This window comes from Pseudorasbora parva, chromosome 10 (genome assembly GCF_024679245.1).
Source record: "Pseudorasbora parva isolate DD20220531a chromosome 10, ASM2467924v1, whole genome shotgun sequence".
Taxonomy (NCBI): Eukaryota; Metazoa; Chordata; class Actinopteri; order Cypriniformes; family Gobionidae; genus Pseudorasbora; species Pseudorasbora parva.
The window spans coordinates 44,478,913-44,500,734 of NC_090181.1; the positions used below are offsets into that span (position 1 = coordinate 44,478,913).

General features: G+C 38.3%; 1 protein-coding gene across 4 annotated transcripts in view; it reads right to left on the bottom strand.

The window, feature by feature from the left end:
* Window positions 1-21,822, bottom strand: part of fermt2 (FERM domain containing kindlin 2) — a 110,345-nt gene that overhangs the window by 16,950 nt on the left and 71,573 nt on the right. For all 4 annotated transcript variants that reach the window (XM_067456226.1, XM_067456229.1, XM_067456228.1 and 1 more), the window contains 8 exons: window positions 14,313-14,538; window positions 12,486-12,588; window positions 11,127-11,234; window positions 6,367-6,501; window positions 3,552-3,601; window positions 1,785-1,909; window positions 1,604-1,710; window positions 34-252 (listed from right to left, as the gene is read on the bottom strand). In XM_067456226.1, coding sequence (XP_067312327.1) covers window positions 34-252; window positions 1,604-1,710; window positions 1,785-1,909; window positions 3,552-3,601; window positions 6,367-6,501; window positions 11,127-11,234; window positions 12,486-12,588; window positions 14,313-14,538 — 1,073 coding nt within the window. The remainder of the gene's footprint in view (window positions 1-33; window positions 253-1,603; window positions 1,711-1,784; window positions 1,910-3,551; window positions 3,602-6,366; window positions 6,502-11,126; window positions 11,235-12,485; window positions 12,589-14,312; window positions 14,539-21,822) is intronic.

The following is a 21,822-nucleotide window of genomic DNA, read 5'->3' on the forward strand; positions in this document are numbered from 1 at the left end:
ATCTCTCTCTCAGCCATGGCCTCATGTATTTACCTGCTTGTTCTTGTATTTCTTCAGGTATCGTGGGGACACCAGACACTCAGGGTTGATGTCGGTGGTGATGGGCTCTATGATCTGAGGATCAGGATTCATGTGCTGCATCTTCAGGAAGGACAAAATGTTCTGGACCTCCAAGTTGTAGGAACTATCTGCCATCGTCTTTCCCTTGGAGGCCAAACGGCAAGCCGCCATCCACTGAGCGTACTGCTTCTCCTGAAGGACAGAGGAAAAAGACGGCGTGTGCCAGTGTTATTTTACTAGCCATTTTACTAGTCATTTTTAGTAGTTACAGTTTATCGCCCGCCCTATGTTGTACACTACGATATCTGCTCTAAAATCAGCTCAACATATCAAACATCCTGTGACTGGATGGAGTCTGTGCCCGTCATACACTATGCCATACACTTAAAGGGATAGTTCACCCAAAAATAAAAATGTGATGTTTATCTGCTTACCCCCAGGGCATCCAACACGTAGGTGTTTGTTCCTTCATTAGAACACAAATGAAGATTTTTAACTCCAACCTTCAACCTTAACTCCAACCTCGATGACCTCCATTATATGTAGGTCATATAATCATGTGAATGGGTAACAATTCTATGAGAGCCAAAAAATAAAAATAAAAACACGCTTAGACAACATGCACAAAGAGCCCTGTGGCTCGTGACGACACATTGATATCTTAAGACACAAAACTCAAAGTTTGTGTGAGAAATCGAGCCGTATTTATAAAATTTTTCACCTCAAATACAACGCTTTATCCAACAGCCTGGAACGGCGCTTCACTTCCGGTAAGGTCAATATACAGGATCTGGTGTCGTGTACGAGATTCACTTCTACCGTTGGTGTAAACTACACCAGATCGTGTGAACTGACCTTAGCGGAAGTGAAGCGCGTTCCAGGCTGTTGGATATAGCGTTCTATTTGAGGTAAAAAATGATATAAATACGGCTCGATTTCTCACACAAACTGATCGTTTTGAGTCTTAAGACATCACTGTGTCGTCATGAGCCACAGGACTCTTTGTTCATGTTGTCTAAGCATGTTTTTTTTTCCTCTCATAGACTTGTTACCCATTCACACCATTTTATGACCTACACACGGCAACAGTTGGATTTAAAAATCTGCATTTGTGTTCGACTGAAGAATCAAACACGCCTACATGTTGGATGCACTGGGGGTCAGCAGATAAACATCACAGGCTCATTTTTGGGTGAACTATCTATCCCCTTAACTGACCAAAAATCTGCAGACTGCCGCAGACTTTCGGCAACTACTGCCGATTCGTCCAGACTACAAATCGGGGCAAAAATCTGAGCAAGAGTCATGTATGGTATCCCAGCCTTTATACAACTAGCTGAAATAAAATATGTTCAAGCTTTTTATATGCATTTAAATATAATAACCCTGCTTAGTGGTGTTGGGGTCAGGTCACATTTTGTATAATTGCTTGAAGTACTAAGTAAAAGCAACATGTAACTTTCTTTTTAAAGACAAGTGAAGATGTGAGGTGATGTACTGTATAATAATGTGTGGCACTCAATAGGAAACACATCTCACTCACAGTATCACACCGCAGCCAGATCTCAATCATACCATCTGCTACAGGAATTAGCAACTTGATGTTGAATTTCTGACCGGAGATGTTCACATCTGGTGTGACTTCACAGCCTACAGAGAAACAGCGGATGAGAAACAGTACATGTGTGGTAAACCGGCATCATGTGTCCGGCGCGAGCGCTCACCTCTCAGGTTCATCTGGTGCGCCGGCGTGCCATGAGCCTCCTCGCGGCTCTTGTAGCAGGAGATCGTGATGTCCTTGAACGTGCACCAGTACTGCTTGTATCCTTTCAGAGTGAGTTTCTTTGGTCTGAGGTATAAGCAAAAGTTACCCAAAATCAAAGGGAATGACTTCTATGAGAGATTATTACAGGGCATTACAGGAAAGTTCTCTTCAGCCCTATTCAGACTGGATTAGTTTAACATGGGGAGACGGGGGTAAAGTAATCATTACCAGAGGTTCTCTGTGATTTTAGTCCCGCCTGAATGTGCCATCTCATAATAATCATCACGGACAATGTCAGTAAAGATTACCGAGACTTTTACCTTCTGTAGAAAGGTCAGGAAAAATGACCTCGGGTAATACTAATCCCATTCGAATAGACCCGCTGTAAAAATGTATGGTACAATTTTAAAAAACATGGAGGCGTTTGAAGCATTCGGTTGCGTTGTAGGTGGTGGGACAACTCTGTGGCAAACGTCCAGTATTTTCCACGTATCATTTAAAGCAAAAAGAAGATCAAAAGCACTTATTAGAGGCACAACACTTATTTTAGCTCTAGGAAAAAAGTGTTTATTACCAACACAATCCAATCAGAATCATTAGACTGGACCTAACAGTTTTATAATACCGGTATATATATATATATAGGAGTTCATTCTGGCGCATGTTTAGTTTGCTCACGTGATAACAGCAACGCCATACGCACATGATGACAAGGAGGTTACTGTGGTGCGTAAAGCGAGTTACTCCTCCCACTTCTGCTAGTTTTACTGAGATGTCTTATCCTGTGCGAATTGGCCATTAATATTACAGACGTCCTCAGGTAAAACAACTTTACCCCCACCTCCCCATGTTAAACTAATCCTGTCGGAATAGGGCTTTAGACTACGTGTAACGGTCGATCAACTCACAACATTGTTTGAGGCAATATTATGTAACATCGGGCCCATTTGGACGACTCAAACAATTACACTGTAATTTATTTTGTTGCCAAGAGTTGTGGAAATGACACCATTTACATTTTGAACAGACTAATATATAGACAGTCTATGGGCCCTATCATACACACAGCACAGTTTCGGCCCGACGCCGTTATCATTTTTTTACATCCAGCTCCACGTTGTTTAAATAGCAAATGTACTCGTGCCATCTGTTTGCCCATGGCCTGGTCTGAAAACCAGGTGTGTTCAGGCGCATTCATGGCGTGTTGCTATTTTGAGGAACTGAAACGACTGTGCCATTGACCAACACAAACCTGCTCTAAAGTCAACAGTGCAGTATTTTTTGTATTATTTAAAGGGCGGGTGTTTGCATAATGCGCATAATACACTCTGCTTATTACATACACAGCAGCACACACACATTTTTAAATATTAAAAAATAAAAGGATTCCTCTCTGGAGAAGTGTTCAGTCTTTCCTCCATGTAAATAGCAAATCCGCCATGGTGCGAGCACAACTGGCTTTTAAAGGGAATGGGAGATGAGACTCTGATTGGTTTATAGCACGTTACACCCAAAACACACCTGTGACTAATTAAGAGACGAGGGACGATCCTTTTGGACCATGTGTCTGGAGTGCCGACCATTTTTCCCATCGTGCCGTGAGCTTAGATCATTTAAATAGGGCCCTGAACGCTAAATATGGCAACAGGCCTCATTTTATTATTTGTGTTACACTAATAAAGGCATATGAGACCAAAAACAATAAATCCTAACATTTTCAACTCACTTGAAGACTTTTACATAGTCAGCCAGTTCAGGAATGGATGTGATGTCACCCTGAGAAAACAAAGAGCATTAATAAAGTTATAAATTACGTTGTTGGAGTAACAATATCAAAACTTTATAGATCTATATAATCACAAACCACAGAACAGCTGCATGCTGCATAAATTACTGCCAGAAAAATAATCAAATAGGCCATTTTAATTTTATTGAAAACATTTTTGCTGTGGAAAGTCTGTTATGAAATATCGGCAATAAAACACTTTCCAATCACTACATTCAAAGACGGAGGACATGACATTTAATATGGCCAAAGGCCAGTTATTTCTGAATAATCGACTCTGATTTGACCTACTAATTGAAGACTATTGGAAAGTAAAGTAAGTGCATGAAAGCAATGCAAACATTATCATTTCATTTGTGCAGTCTTTACCCGTAATTAATGTTTTATGTGATATATAACCTTGTCTCATTATAAGGCTTTTTAATGTGATAGGTAGTTTGTATTATATTCCGCATTTATTTAACAAAAAAAGGTGGTCAGAAATATACAGTAGGCTTGTGTGCTCGACTTTTAGATGACGAAACATGCGTCGGCATCATGACACTATTTTTCTGCATAATTATTCCTGATTAATGAGGTGGGTGTGTTGTGATGACAATGCTAAAATGTTGGATTTCGATATTTTTAAATTATTATAATAAAAAAAAAAAAAAGATAATTTAATTGTGAAATTAAAACCGCCATTAGGTGGCAGCAAGTCACTGTTAATGCCATTGATTCATTCAAAACGGCTGATTCATTCAGGAACGAATCTTGTGTGAGTGAGTCATTGAATCATTCACTCAACCGATTTGTTAATTCAGTGATGAAACACTGCCGTGTGTTGCTCAGAGATGCAAAAAAGTTGGCAAAATACAGCAGAAACAGACAATATTGTGTCTAAAATGCAAGTCACCTAATATTAACCACTTGTTTATTAAACTTATATAAAATCAGTATTACATTTGTAATGGTGCTGATATTTGGAGAAAAAAATTCAAATATATAAAATTATTTAAATATAAAAAGACATACAGAGGTATTTTTGCCCCTTATCTTGAATGTTGAGGGCATTATACATGCATTTTACCAGACTAAATCACGCAGTGAAAGCCTGCATTATAAATGCACAAACGCACTATAACCTACTAGACTACATCAGTGTGTGTGTGCACTACGGATGGGAAGAGTCCCGGTTTCACGATAAAATACACAGACGGTTCGTTATTATCGTTTTCAAATTTAATTATCATTAAAACCGTTTTATCATCACAATTTTGAAAACTTAGCATCAGTCCGGTGCTGGCTTAATGTTGTCTTTTTGAACAAGAAGAAATGGCAGAAAGCAGTGTCAGTGCTCAGGAGATTTTAAAGCCGTCTTAAAGGACCAAATCTGAAATGTATTTTGGCTTTCACAAAAACAAAACAAACCGTGGGGGAAACTTAAGCAGTTATAATGCATTGCTATTGACGACGGCCATTAGAAGCAAGGAAATCCCACAGAATGAAATCTTACTTTAAAAACCGCATAGAGCAGCTTGTTTGTTGATTTTCAAACATTGAAACGTTTTGTTGACATGTTTTCAGCGTGTGCATCAGTTCTTTTTGAACACTTATCTCATTTGAACAAAACCATTGATCATTTTGGTCACTATAATCGTGATATGACATTTTTTTGACATAACACTTTATTTTAAGGTCCAGTTATTAACTCTTAACTAGTTGTTTATTATCATGCATATTACTATGATATTGGCTGTTTATTAGTACTTAAAAGCAGATATTAATGCCTTATTCTGCATGAGCTTATTCCTATCATCCCTTAATCCTGCCCAATACCTAAACTTAAACGCTACAAAAACTACCTTACTAACTATTAATAAGCAGTAAATGAGGAGTTTATTAAGGAAAAAGTCATAGTTAATAGTGAATATGTGTTCCCAGTACTATAGTGTTACCAAATTTTCATACCGTCCCATCCCTGGTGTGTTTTTGTGAGGGACATACTTGATCATGTCAGATCACACATCGTTAAAACAACCATCACAGAATATATATATATATATTAGGGATGGCACAATACTCAATATAATATTGAACCGTTCGGTACGGCATTCACGGTTCAATCCGCGCTGGTGAATTGCATTGAATTATTTCCATTTCCCTCCGTTTGAAATATTCCTCTCAGTTTATTTCGGCTCTGATTGAGTGTGCCTGTGAGTCTACGCGCTGATATGAGCAAATATCCAATCATATGCACTAAAGTTAGGGGTGTTAGCCGTGTTTTAAAGCCTTGCCGGTTAAACATTTCATTCGAGTGCACGCGAAATGGTCCGATATGGACGATACCCTTTGTATTTCATTCGACATTGCACTTAACTGGCAAGGCACGGACTGTTCGATGCATGCACTGTTTTGCATTGAGCGCGCAAACTAAACGTCTGTCAAACACACGTGATTACTGGACAGTCTTACTGCACTGTCAAACACACACAAGGTTGACTTATTAACGCAGTCGGTTATGTCTAAAGTGAAAGTAAAATTGCATGCGTCTATATATGAGATGCGAGCTGGTCTTCAATTGACAGCAGCAGCATAATAGTGAACCTCTTGTCCTTAAATGGACAGTTCACCTCTAAAATACTGTTAATAAAAAAGACCTTTAATACAGTAGCTTTTAATAAATGTTGTATACTGAAGACTATGTAGTTTTAATTTAAGCCTAAATTTATTCATTCAATATATATATAGCACACTTCTATGACTGCTTCAGTACCAGCGTGTTGGACGTCTTTCCTCCCTCGAGGGTGATCTCCAGATCTGAGAGCGCTGCGTCAACCTCATCAACCTCCTTCTCACTGTTGTTCATGTGATTGTCTGAAGACATGATGGACAGCTTGTTGATGTGGTACTGCAAAGAAAAACACAAATCAAAATAAGTGTACTTATTTTACTTATTACAAATCAAAACCATTTATGCTAACTATTAATAAGCAGTAAATGAGGAGTTTATTGAGGCAAAAGTCATAGTTAATAGTGAATATGTGTTCCCCATACTAAAGTGTTACCATTTAGGTTTGTTATGCATATATATATATATATATATATATATATATATATATATATATATATATATATATATATATATATATATATATATATATATATATATATATAGTTTTCATATCAAATTTTAGTTAAATTTTGAATTTTTTAAATAATGCTATTTAAGTTTTATTATAGTTTATTTCCAGTGAATCATTTTATTGCTTCAACTTATTTCAGTTTAATGCCAACATTTCTAATTTCTGTTTAAGTTTATGACTTAACTATGAAGTGAACTAATACATTATAACTAATATTTATGTTATTTTAGCTTTATTTCAATTAACAGAAATGTTTTAATAGTGTCAGTTAATGATAATAACCCTCCTTTGACCCGAGATGAACAAACAACATTTTTTAAAGGTGAAGCGACTATTTTCTGTATGAGTTTAAAGCCTGTGACTTCATTCTTCTAATTAAAATGAGCTGTCAAACGATCCCCATAGTGCTTCAGTAACAGCTGGACTACAGAAGCACATTTCACTGATACGTGCAGACGTTTGCTGGTGACAGCTCCACTTTCACAACGGAGGCTGGGAGGCATTTTCATGTCAAAATTTCTCTGCCCGGATAAGAGTGGTTAGTAAGTGAATGGCATGCCGATTTCTCTCACCAGTTAACAGAAGCGCTGTAATGTTGGCTAAACTTAGACCTGCTGATGTTTGATGTTGACGAGCTCTTCTACCCAGAGACACGGATCAGAGGCAAAGCAATCTCATATCCACTGACACAACGTGGTGCACAACAAAAAATACTCTTCTTACTTAGTTTTTATTTTTTGCTTCCAGTCCAAATATCAAAAAAAATCTTAAATCAAAATGCATTTACTAGATAAGTAAAATGACATAAGATATTTTTCCTTGTTTTGTTGAAAATAAAATCTAAATGAAGAGAGTTTTTGCTAAAAACAAGCTAAATGATCTGCCAATGGGGTGAGAAAAATAATCTTATTTCTGATTGAAATCTTTTATCTGAAATAAGATTATTTTTCTCACCCCATTGGAAGATCATTTAACTTAAAGGGATACTTGGCCGCTTCATATTAAACTATGTTATTCTCTTAACTAAGATGAGTTGATACATCCCTCTCTCGTCTCAGTGTGTGCTCTTAATCTCTCTGACGTGCGGTGACGATCTGATAGCATTTAGCTTAGCCCACTAAGCCCAGTTCATTCACTATGGAACCAAACAGAGATCAAGTTAGAAGCGACCAAACACCTCCACGTTTCCCCTATTTAAATACAGTTACACCAATAGATGAACGATCAAGTATGATGACATAAAATAAAACGTGGCACTTTTATAAGCAGATTAAAAAGGAGAACTATAATGTATGGCGGAATAGCACTTCTGAGAGTACTTCGACTCAGCGCAGTAAAAAGTCCCGGATGAAAAATCCTCCCTAACATGAGGGAGGATTTTTCAGCCGGATCCGCTTAGAAAAGCACCACGTTTTATTTTATGTCACCATACTTGATTGTTCATCTATTTGTGTAACTGTATTTAAATAGAGGAAGCGTGGAGGTGTTTGGTGGCTTCTAACTTGATCTCTGTTTGGTACCATAGTGAATTAACTGGGCTTAGTGGGCTAAGCTAAATGCTATCAGATCATCACCGCACGTCAGAGAGATTAAGAGCACACACTGAGACGAGAGAGGGATGAGTCAACTCGTTTTAGTTAAGGGAATAACATAGTTTAATATGAAAAAGCAGTGAAGTAAACCTTTAAAATCACTTCAATTAGATTTTGTCGAGCAAAAATATCTTATGTCGTTTTACTGATCTAGTAAATTAATCTTGATTTAAGAATGTCTAGACATTTGGACTGGAAACAAGAAAAAAAAATACTGAATAAGAAGGGCTTTTTTGCAGTATGCGGACTGATGGAGAGGGACAGACCTGACTAATTTAAACTCGCAGTACGTAAACAGAGCAAGTCGACACCACTGATACATCTCCAGAAATCCCTGCTGGAGAAACCCAAACCTCTTTAGTCCATCAGGCCGCTGGAGACTCTGGGTGGTCTTCCATGTCCCATCACCGCGTAACAGACGCCCACTCTATATTTACTCGATGTGAAGACAGGGAGGCGTCCTGAGGTGTTGTCACTCAACATTTATGAGGGTCTGAAATAGCAGGGTCATCGTTGGCCAAAGGGCCAGTGAAAACAAACGCAGCACTGAATAAATGTGGCGGCCAAACGTTTGCACACTGCAGATGCTACGCAGCCAGGCACAGAGCCCATCTAATTCTTTAACAGGGCGAGAGGACCTGAGTGAAGACTGCGGGCTTACGCAGCGATCCTAACAGTTCACATTAATTATCTGACCATTACTCTGACGTGCACATTAGAGGATAGATACTTAGAAATCGCACAGATATTTAGAAAATGACGTTCGGGTTCGGGTCGGGCTCGGTCATGTCAACGCGATAAGGCACTGAAACTTTTACATTTAAAACGGCTTACTATGTAAGTAGCCAGTGGGCCTGTTTAACTTGATGCAATGGTTTGTTTTTGTGATTAAAATACATTTAAAATATTACCCTAACATCCGTCTTCCTGTGTGCGGAAATTTGTTTATGTCGCGCTGACAACAACGCGCAACACGTGTGTGCATATTATAGCAGTAATCGAGATAATATAGATAATCAAGCAGAAGAGGACAGCCTTGAAGCCATCCACAGTTGAAGCAATCCTTTTCCTGCATAAAACCTCGATTAGCCTAAACTTTGATGGATAGATTATGTAAATAGATCCCATGTTGCAGTTTAGTAGCCATACAGTTTGAGAAAAAGGGTAAGAGTGACTTTCATTTCAATAAGCTGCATTTGTGTTATGGCTTGGGCCATTTTTGATAGACCTTTTTTTGTTTAATTTCAATTGGCTATTTGATTGGGCCCTGTGTAACGTGTGCTTTGTTGCCCCGTGTGCACACCGTTGTGCTCATCGGTAAACACTTTTCTTCCTTAGTATTTTTGTCTTTTTTCTAGTCTAAATATCTAAAAATTCTTACATTAAGAAACATTTACTAGATAAGCATAAGCAATTGTCTTGTTTTGGGGAAAAAAATTACTCAAAATACAAAATAATTTTTAAGAGAGTTTTTGCTTAAAGGGGGGGGGGGGGGGGGGGTGAAATGCTGTTTCATGCATATTGAGCTTTTTACACTGTTAAAGACTTGGATTCCCATCCTAAACATAGACAAAGTTTCAAAAACTAATGTTGGATGTTTGATAGAGTATTTCTGTGTTAAAAATACTCCTTCCGGTTTCTCACAAGTTTCGGAGAGTTTTTTTCGAGTATGGGTCTACTTGACGTTAAATAGAGCGGAAGGTCCTTGTATGGGCCGTACGGGCTCTTCTCCCGGTAGGGTGTGCGCGCGTGACTAGAGGGAGAGAGAGGAAATGCACGCCCATAAACACTCCGCGCCGCGCTCCACTTTATTCCTATGGGTGACGTCGAGCGACTTCAACGCTTTCAGCACAGCATTCTGGGAAGGCAGCGCTGCATTTGAACCGATCTGAACGCAGAAATGACGGGAAGCTTCACAACATCGCTTCAGTCGCATCGCAAAAGTGGATCTCCACCGTTCACTGCTGTCAGGACTTCACCAAATCCTACCAAAGAAGTGTGTTTTTGACGGAGCGGTCCCAGCGATAAAGGTTCGGTCCTGCTTTGGAAGCAGCCGGTGAGTAAAACTGCTTCAAATGTCTGTGCTGTCGGCTATCGTCGCGTGAGTAAACATCAGTAAACGACACGATCGCGTGCTTCGTCATTCAAATGCGCTAACGGACTCCATTGCTGTTCTCTGTATAACGTTACACTAGTCTGACGTGCAAAACCGTTTCGCTTGCTACTGCTTAGGTTTAGTCGCATACAATAGTCCATAAACCGAATCATGTCCTCATAAACTGCGAGTAAACACACACAAATGTTGACAGGCCACTAAATACAGTACATACCACAGAGACGGACGTCCTGCTGTTGCTGTTTCTCCTGTTCAATTTATTTCAGCCTCCGAATGATTCTGGATCATATCTGTATTAGCTGAGATCGATAGCCATGGGTTTCTCCACGCTTGAGGACGTCACCGCTTTGTTCGCGCTCGTCATTCTTTAGCTCCGCCCACACGATACGCCTCCAGGCGCTCGTTTTTTTCCGGAAAGACTCGGTACAGCCCATATTTCTTTTATAAATATAATAAAACTAAAGACTTTTCGGAGATATGAAGGATGCAATACTACTCTATAGGTACTTAAGATTGACATGAGATTTTCCTGAAACTGAGTGTTTCATCCCCCTTTAATAAAAGCGGGCTTTCCTCACAAACAAACGTAAGTGTGCAATTAGTATGAGGGGGAAAAATTAGATTTTAACCGTCGGACACGGGCCAGGCTCAGACAGAAAAATGCGGCCCGATCTGCACATACCTGCAGGGCGGCGAACATCATCATCTCTTCCTCGGTGCATTCGATTTCCTCCAGTAAGATGGCCCACTTGGCCTGCTCGTACAGCTGGTTCACCCTGATGGCATCATACTGCAGGGGTCAGGAGAGCGTTAAAAACACAACACCTTATGACATGCCAGAATAAAAACCCACATTAAATCTGTTCATCATGTAAAGTGAGCATCTCTTATGAAGACTTGAAATTGATTTTTTTTTCGAACATTAGAATAAAACAAATACAATAATGTTCAAACATTTAAAAAAGAAAAAAGAAAGAAGAAAAATAGAAGAATAGAAGAATAGAAAAATAAAACACACACACTGCAAAAAATGCTTTTCTTTCTTAGTATTTTTGTTTTGTTTCTAGTCCAGACATCAAAAAATTCTTAAAACAAGAAGTATTTACTAGACAAGCAAAAGTTATTGCCTTGATTTGGGAAAAAACTCAAAATTAAGAGAGTTTTTGCTTAAAATAAGAAAAATAATCTTAATTCAAACAGAAAACAAGATTATATTTCTTACCCCATTGGCAGATTATTTAGCTTATTTTAAGCAAAAACTCTCTTAATTTTGAGTATTTTTTCCCCCAAAACAAGACCATAATAATAATGCAAGAATTTTTAGATATTTTGACTAGAAACAAGATAATTAGTAAGAAAAGCATTTTTTGCAGTGCAGCAAAGTATCTTTTTTTCCTGTAAAAACATGCTTCTATCTCATGTACGAAAAAGGGGCAGTAGCCTTAAAAGGACATCTTTGTACTTTTTTACTCCTAAAAGGTGCATATTAGCACCTTTTATTAGAGTGGATTAAAGCACTCAATTCATATGGATTTATTTTACAATCTCCTTATGGACTTTTTGGATAGAGATGCACCGATCGACCGGCCAGAGACCGGGATCGGATGATTTTCTGCATGTCATTGGTGGAGTCAGAAGTTGAGAGGTGGGGCAGCTCAAACAAATGGGAGTGCTTCCTAAGTCAACTATGTTGCAAAGTCTGCCGTTACCAATGAAATTCAGCTAATATGCACCTATTAAGAGTAAGAAAGGTACAAAGATGCCCTTTTAAGGCTACTGACAAGCCCTAAAGGTACAATTTTGGAACCTGTGTCTTTCCGTTTTGTTTCTTTCCGGTTTGTTCAAATATAAGCAATAGTAGTAATGGCGCATAAATAAACATAACTAATTAAAAGCTTTTACTTTAATGGCTTCCCACATTTACTATATGACTTTAATAGTAGACCATTAGACAGCCAGTGTCATGCTAATGGCATTACACTGAAATAAGCATGATAATGTTGAGTTTTCATGCATCAATTATGTGCTAAAGCGCACTGACCTTTGGGTTGAGGTCAAAGAAGCTGTGATACTTGAACCGGAGCAGAAGAACCTCGTTCTCCTTCACATCCTGTTCCATCAGTGATCTGGAGGAGTCCAGCCACCTTCACAAAGACATTCAGAGGAACACAAATTAAACCCTTTTGGGATCACAGATACCCCTTTTTCACCAGAATGAACCGGGTGCTAGTTCAGAGCCAGTGCTAGAGTCAGTGCTAAGTTGGTTCGACTGAGGAGCAGTTTGGCTTTCCACAGGCTAGAGTGCCACCACAGAGCCAGGTCTTACGTCACTGTATACGGCTCATCTTTCACAGCAACGCTGCACTGCAAAAAATGCTTTTCTTACTTAGTATTTTTGTCTTGTTTCTAGTCCAAACATCAAAAAATTCTTAAAACAAGAAGTATTTACTAGACAAACAAACGTAATTGTCTTGTTTTGGGATAATAATCTTGTTTTCTGTTTGAATTAAGATTATTTTACTCACCCCATTGGCAGATTATTTAGCTTATTGTAAGCAAAAACTCTCTTTATTTTGAGTTATTTTTCCCCAAAACAAGACAATTTGTACTTGTCTAGTAAATGTTTCTTAATGTAAGAATTTTTTGATATTTTTTACTAGAAACGAGATGAAAATGCTAAGTAAGAAAAGCATTATTTGCAGTGCAGCGTGGTAGCGGGAAACACACACACCAAGCTTGCCCGATCCGTTGACCGATCGTTGTATGATATCAAAATACCACGTGAGCGATTCAAAAGCATAAGGAGTCGTTTGTGCTCACTGTACTTTGATGTCATACGGCGATCGGTCTGCACAGCACCGATGCATCTCGAACGAGCCTTCCCTCAATGGCTCATGGCTTCATGATCCTACATCTGCATCAAAACACCGCGAATCCAACGCATTCATGCAGCTCTCCATGATAAGTATAGATGGAGATTACACATGAGCAGCTGTTAGCTTGATTAGCTGCTATTTAAAAAATGGTGGTCACAAGTTTGTGTTCGTCTTGTTGATCACGGTAACCCCGCCTCCAGCCGCTAACGCAAGCAGTTCTTACTTCTAGCCAAGCCGGCAGCACTCCTCTCAGAAACTGAAGCTGACCGGTCCCAGTTTTGCCGCTCCTCTTTTTTTTTTTATGGACGCGAGGCAAACTAAACAATAAAATTACCCTTCAAATATTTTTTCCCCAAAGTTAGTTTATGTCATTGAAGGCAGTTATCATCACGATGGTTTCATTTCAAGTGTTCATTTTTAAAATCAGTTTAGTTTTAGTTAGTTATTTGATGCTATAAAAACGGGGGGTGTGACGTCATGATTGACAGCTGAGATCGACCTCTTTGAGTGAAGTTGTCACTGAGGCACTAACAGACTTTTTCAGGGATTTTTGGGAGCAGACTGGAGCTTTAGCTTTAATTTCTACATTTCCATAACTGTTTTTTTCACACCAACATAATTAAATGTTCTGCATCTGCGAGAGTATAGGCGGGCTTTTGATATCGCGGCTGTAGTTCCTGCTCTACTTCCTGCTCTCTACTGCGCAGACTCAGTCGCAAGATGTCAGCGCCGTGCAGGCCGCCTGAAAGCTTCAAACTGCAAACGGAAACGGATGATGTCACGTCGTCCATATTTTTTTACGGTCTATGCTTCTAGCCCAGCAATGTTTTGGTGCTACTTAAGAACCACTTTTCCTGGCTCGGAGCTGGTGCTTTGGGTGTGGAAAGACAAAGAACTGATTTGAAACTAGGCTCTGGCTCTGAACCAGCACCAGCACTGCCTTGGTGGAAAAGGGGTATGAGTCTTCGCAGGTCAGATCTGTCCCAACTTACCCCTGGTTGATCTTGGCCTTGTCCAGGAGGGACTGTGGTTTGTACATCTTGATCAGGATGTCTGGTGAGGTGATGGGCTGGCTGACAGCGAGGATGCTGGGATTGCCTTCGGACAGCGGGCTGTCTCCAAACCATGCTGTGGTGGGGGACAGAGGGCTGCCGTCCCGAGAGTCATAGGTGGGCGTCATGGTCTTGCTGTAAAGTCCAGGACTAGAATAGATGCTCCCTGAAATGAGACACGTCCATCAGTAAATGCCTAAACCAGGCGGCACCCCATTTTAATGAAACGCCAGGCGGAGGGCTGGGTGGAATGACGGATATATTATGCAACAACAGGAATGTGTCAACCAGTAGAGTAAGACTTAGTTTTGCAAACTGGGTAAATTCAAGTTATTTGTGCTCTTTAAGCAATGTTTCAACCTTTTTTACATTTCTGGGGTTCTCAGAAGGGGAATTCCTCATCGCTGTGCGTAAACTTCTTAAGTAAAATATCTGGTAACACTTTAGTATGGGGAACACATATTCACTATTAACTACGACTTTTTCCTCAATAAACTCCTCATTTACTGCTTATTAATAGTTAGTAAGGTAGTTTTTGTAGCGTTTAAGTTTAGGTATTGGGTCGGATTAAGGGATGTAGAATAAGGTCATGCAGAATAAGGCATTAATATCTGCTTTATAAGTACTAATAAACAGACAATATCCTAGTAATATGCATGATAATAAACAACTAGTTAATAGTTAATAACTGGACCTTAAAATAAAGTGTTACCAAAAATGTAAATTCTGCCTTTGCGATTGCTTCAATAGCAAACAAAAAAATCTACAAACAATTCTAAGATTTTACAAAACAGGGAAAAATATTAAGTGATGAACGATCAAGTATGGTGACAAAATAAAAGGTGGTGCGTTTCTAATCGGATTAAAAAGGAGAACTATAATGTATGGCGGAATAGCACTTCTTGACACCATAATTCTTGATTGTCCATCTATTGGTGTAACTGTATTATAGGGAAAAATAGGGGAAACGTGGAGGTGTTTGGTGGCTTCTAACTTGATCTCTGTTTGGTACCATAGTGAATGAACTGGGCTTAGTGGGCTAAGCTAAATGCTATCAGATCGTCACTGCGCGCCAGAGAGATTAAGAGCACACACTGAGACGAGGTGTGTATCAACTCATCTTAGTTAAGGGAATAACATAGTTTAATATGACAAAGTATCCCTTTAAAGCAGATTATAATATTAAAAAAGATTAAATAGACATTTTTACATTGTTATAAAACAAAGCATTTGAACTTTTTTTTTTGCACAGTAATTATTTAAGAATAAGACTGTCATACCGCTCACTCCTAGCCAGATATCCAAATGACTGAAAACCACATTAAACAGTTGTTCACACAATCACACACATGACTGTACATTGCACTGATCCAGGCAGCATTACATTAAATATAGAGTTCATCTTTGCGAGTGCATGAGCGGCAGCACGAGGTGTCCAGGATGTGACAGACATCTCAATGAACCCAGTGAGCATTCAGCGGTTATCATCACAGATCATTAACACATTCAGTGCATTGGTACACCATCACTCTTTAAACACTCAGTCAACGCCTACAGGACAACCGGAGCAATCTCCTTATATGTTGGGTAACACTTTATTTTAAGGTCCAGTTATTAACTCTTAACTAGTTGCTTATTATCATGCATATTACTAGGATATTGTCTGTTTATTAGTACTGATAAAGCACATATTAATGCCTTATTCTTCATGACATTATTCTACATCTCTTAATTCTACATCTCCCAATACCTAAACTTAAACGCTACAAAAACTACCTTACTAACTATTAATAAGCAGTAAATGAGGAGTTTATTGAGGAAAAAGTCATAGTTAATAGTGAATATGTGTTCCCCATACTAAAGTGTGCCAACCATAAGTTGTTATTTTATATGTTCATTTGAGTTAAATATGATGAGTGAAAACTGGGTTTGATGGAAATAGTAAGTTTGACAATAAGGTTTGAGTATGTGTAAATCTGTGGAGGGTATGATGAGTGAGAATGGGTTTAACAAGAAGGTTCCTGAGTAAAAATCAAGGAATAGTGATTAAAATGGATGTTATGAACGTGTTTGAGAAAGAAATGAAGGAGAGGTGCTCTACTTAAACTGGTAAACTGGCTGTAAACTGAAGGATGTTTTATTTTTATTTCAGACCACTATTGTGTATTTGAACAATATATTTTTATTTATTTTTTAATTCTCTTTACATCTGTTTTAATTATTTTTCATTTTTAATTCTTACACATGGTATTCTTATTTCTCATGCATATGTTATCACTATTTTAATTCATTTCTATGTAAAGCTCTTTGAAATGTCATTGGGTATGAAATGTGCTATATAAATAAACTTGCCTTCCCTATATAACAGTACAACGGTATAAGAGGCCGTGGTATATTGTGAATATAATCACAGCTGAAGGCATTACATTTAGCTCGATCATGTTAAAATAAATGTGAATTTGGCTAATTAAAAATTCCACATGACTGGAAGCCCACTCAAAACACACATCCTCAGACTTTATCACTAAAATCAGGTTGTGTGAGCAATAATGCAAAGCAAAAATAAACTAGCTCTGTAATTTTATGGGAAGACGCCATCATTCCTCAACTTTTAACACTTGTTTACAGTCATAAATCAGAAAAATCACAGTTACAACTACACATTCTTCTCTAACCACTCGAGTGACCAATCACAGAGCGAGTAAAACAGAAGCGTTCAAGCAAAACCACTTATGTGGCAGTGGGAGGCCACAGTCATGAAGAGGGACAGGAAGTGCTTTTGGGGTGGCAGAGGTCATGAGAAAAGAGAAAAGAGAGAGAGGGATGGAGGAAGGTCAGCGGAGGGGTTTCCACTCCCAGAAGAATGACCAGCAGCAGCGTTAGGATGTTTACTCGACTCCACACACTGTTTAGGAATGCAAAGCCAAATAACTCCCGATCCACAAACACACATCACGCTGATGCTTTAGCTCACAATCATGTCTGTAGGCACGCATTAAAACAGCTGAGTGTGTGTGAAGGAGGGTTCACTCGGGCATGCCAAATGTCAAACTGTTTTGCTAATCAATTAGATCATTACAGTGTCTGCAAGGCAGCAGTGTCTGAGAAAGTCCTACTGTTGGTTTTACTTCTTCAAAATTCTATTCATCTTTTGTTTCATGGATTATTCAGGATTATTTTTGCTTTTGATAAACCTTATATTCAAATAATTTTAAGATAAAACTGTGTTAGTTAGAGAGCTTACAATACTAGTGAAAAAGTCTTAAAGAAGACAACAGGAAACTCTCTCTCTCTCTCTCTCTCTCTCTCTCTCTCTCTATATATATATATATATATATATATATATATACACACACACACACACACACACACTGCTTACTTGTTGAAAACAGATGAAAAATGAATGAAAATTTAAAAAAAAAAAATGGTGCATTTTGCCAATATTTAATTCTTAATGTCACAACTAAGGAAAATAATGATTTATTTTTCTGTGACGGTTCAGCACCAATGAAACCAGTTACTGGGGGCATTCACCGTCACAACCAAATTTAATTCAATTGACTTATTACCATTAATACACATGCCAATGTGGGATACCTGAAGCACAAGCTCATGCACATTTTGTTGTGTTTGCAAGAACGACATGACCTCTTAGCAGCATTAAAAGAATGAAACATTTAAAGATCTGCAGAACTGCAGTAAAGTTGATTGCATATTTTTACATTTTGAAAGAATTGTATGTTAAATTCTGTGTAAAACTATATGTAAGTTTAACTGATCTGAAGCATGTGCAGAATAGTGTGAGTATGTATATGCATTTATATGGACAAGTGTGTGTATGTGGATATTAAGGTGTGTGTATATATAGGCATATTTGTAAGGGATAATCCACGGCTAGTCATGCATTAAAGGATTTTAAAGGAGATAAAGGAGAACCGCCCGATGCGAAGCGGAGCCTTGCCTCTAGGTTGTGCATTAATATCCTTTACTGCATGGCTAGTCGTGGATTATCCCGCTTATACCATGGTTATTTGCCAAGTTAAAAACGAGTTAAAGCTGTAACTGATGTTTTTTAAGAGACGGGTTAAAATGACGGTTGTTTTCTTACGTCTCGTTCGTTCTAGCACACCGTCGCTTTAAATAAAGTAGAGCCATCGAAATGTTTTTATATGAACAAATGACCACATTTATTTAAATTAATTATTAAAAGAGAGACACAGAGAACTGAGAGAGAGAGAGAGAGAGAGAGAGAGAGAGAGATGCGTTCGCGATCTCTTCTTTATGTCAGTCTGAAGATCCCCTCGTTGCTTAAGCATATCGAACATAACTTAATGATTATTTAATGGATTTATTAAAATTATTTATGAATGACAGGCAACACTGCAGTGACAAGGCAATCTTTATTTGAACTAATCATCATGTAGCCTAGTGTGAAATAAACCCCGCATCAACCTATAAAGACACATTACATTTAATGCATTAAATTAAATAATAATATAGGTGCTCGAGTCTGTCAGTGTAGGTGTCACGACCATCATAGACTGTAAAAAACGCACGACACACGGCGACATGTTCCGCAACTCGGTGTCAGTGTCAGTGTTTGTCGCGATAATGTCAGTGACATGACAATGAAGACCGCATGTGCCACGGAGGTAGGGCTGGGAATCGATTCCAAAAAGAATCGATTCCTCGATTCTAAGACGTTGGGAATCGAGAGTCGATTCCAACGTTGGGAATCGATTCCATCGCGGGGAATCGACTCCTCTTTATTCACTTGTCTCTCGCTTACTAATAATGATTGGAAGTCTATTTATTTTTTGCAAAAGGTTCTTTTGAACAGTTAGTTTCAAATTACGAGTTAAAAATAAAGCAATTCAGCATTTTTTTGCGTCATTGCGTGATGACGTAACTAGAACGTAATTCTAACTACTTATTTTTTATGGTATGAAACGTTCAAATCAAGCCATATGTGAATGCATATCGCTGATTATTACCATACCTTTCATGCACTTAGTTTAATAGTGTTTATTGTCATTGTTTCCTTCTGTGATCCTGCATCGTGGACAAGTTTGCTACATTTTGCACACAAAAACTCCATCATTTTAAATTGTGAAATGGTTCTGTTTTCCACAACGGTAGGTTTTGAGCGGTGCTTACAGATGCAGATGTGAGGGTCTTATTTCAATGTTCTATTTTCTTTTCTTTAATCCATTGATAACTGAAAGAAAATGCGCCTAGACTAGAGTCCAGCTTAATGACGGAGTGTAATGTTGCTCTAGTAATGAACGCAACTTGCTCGGGCATCTGATTGACAAATAAACTGCGCACTCTTATATTATTGTTTTTGTTAATATTGTGGTTATTTTGCCTCGTACATTCTGTGCAAGCACTTATTTGAATAGTCATTTAACTTAACTGTGCACATGCATTTTAGACATGTCATGTAGTTTTAAACATGCAATAAATGCACATCCATTAATAATGTGCTGTCCTTTTTATTTATTAGGCTAAATCGCATTTACTTCTGGGCCATATGGGCCATTTCAGGAGAATCCATCATTTAAAATTCATCAGAGTTATGGAAATGTATCATCATTTTACAAATAAAGTTTCGGAGAAGGATACTTTCTACATCTTTGTATCCTGCAGTCACTCGATCCGGAACTAGGTTCCTCCATCGATTTTGTAAAAAAAAAAGAAGAATCGAAAAGGAATCGAAAACAACAGTGCGGAATCGATTCTTGGAAACGACTCCGTCAATTCCGGAAACAGGAATTGGAATCGGAATCGACCAGCCCTACACGGAGGTGCCAATATGCGCATAGTTATAGATATGTATACGTATACATATCTGCGCATAGTGACATATGTGCCATTGGTTTCTGTGTGTCACGTCATGTCTCATGTCACTTAATGTCGCTATAGATATCTGTGGCTGATACTGCCAGCTGCAACTGTCACTGTTTGCAAGCGTAACTGTGTTACTATGGTTACCAGTGTTTATAGTGGCGGATTCATTTCGAACTGTAATCAAACTGACTGGAACTACATGTGCATTAAACGGTTTTACTGCACACCTTCCAGCCATGTTAAAACAGACCATGGTATAAGTACAAATATAAGTATACATACATACATATAACACATACATACCTAAATACGCACACACAATAAATGACCAACCAATGACCAAGCAATGCTTCATTTAGATCAGTCTGTGCTGAAAAAGGTCACATTAGCAATGAAAATATTTCAGCCAAACATGCTCAGGTCAAAGTGTCTGAATCATTTCTGTCCCAAATGTTTATCAATTTTACAGAGAGTCACTGTATGAAGAATCATTGGGTGTAATATGTCACAGTTATTTTTATTTTGCTCTCCTACTTACAGAAATGAACTATAGTGTAACATCTTAATTTCCCACCAGGGATCAATAAAGGAAGTCTAAGACCAAGTCTGAATTATGATTTGTAAAACGACGCCACAGGATGTGACATTATGACTGTTGCGGAGTCCGTACACATTTCGCATGCTCAAAGTCTTCAGGCGTACGATCTGATTTTTGCTTACTTCCCTGCATTCTGAAACTGTAATCGGTCCTTTATTTTATGATCAATCTCCCGGTGTATTTCGCTTTACAACTTTCCTATCGTTTGACGTTACCAGTATGTTTGTTGCCTTGCAAGCACTGGTATTTCCTTCCAAATGCTCTAATAAAATACAGGCCTTGAAGCCTTTAGGAACGATCCTGATCTGAAACTGCATTCAAACACACTCTCTCCTCAAGTCTTCCCTCACATGAGGGCGTTGTCCTCACTGAAGCTCCACAGGGAACACCCATGTTCCTCTGCATCCTAATATGGAGAATATTTTGTGTTAGCCTGTTTGTTTTCACTACCAGTTATGACAAGCTCCTGATTAAAGCCTGAATAATCAATATCAGTATTGGCTCGGTTTAAAAATAACTAAAATTGATATTTGCTGAAAAATCCTGACCTTTACTGTTTAGTGTAGCTGCTTACACTGCAAAAAACGCTTTTCTTCCTTAGTATTTTTGTCTTGTTTCTAGTCCAAGCATCTAAAAAAAATCTTAAAACAAGAAGTATTTACTAGACAAGCAAAAGTAATTGTCTTGTTTTGGGGAAAAATAACTCACAATGAAGAGAGTTTTTGCTTAAAGCTACACTGTGTAACTTTTTTAGTTTATTCTTAGCTAAAAAAACACTTAGTTTTTCCAAAAATATATGTGCTCATTAATGTATATTTACTTATTTTAAGTAATAAAGTATTCTGGTAAGTTTATAATATGCCATTGAAAACACATACGGGTGAGGGGTTCGAATGCCGGTCGCCATGTTGCTCCTCCATCTTGAAAGCACAGTAGCCAAAGAGGGACATACCCGTAAATTCAAGCTTCGCCTTTCGCGTTTAACACTCGATGGCACCGTGT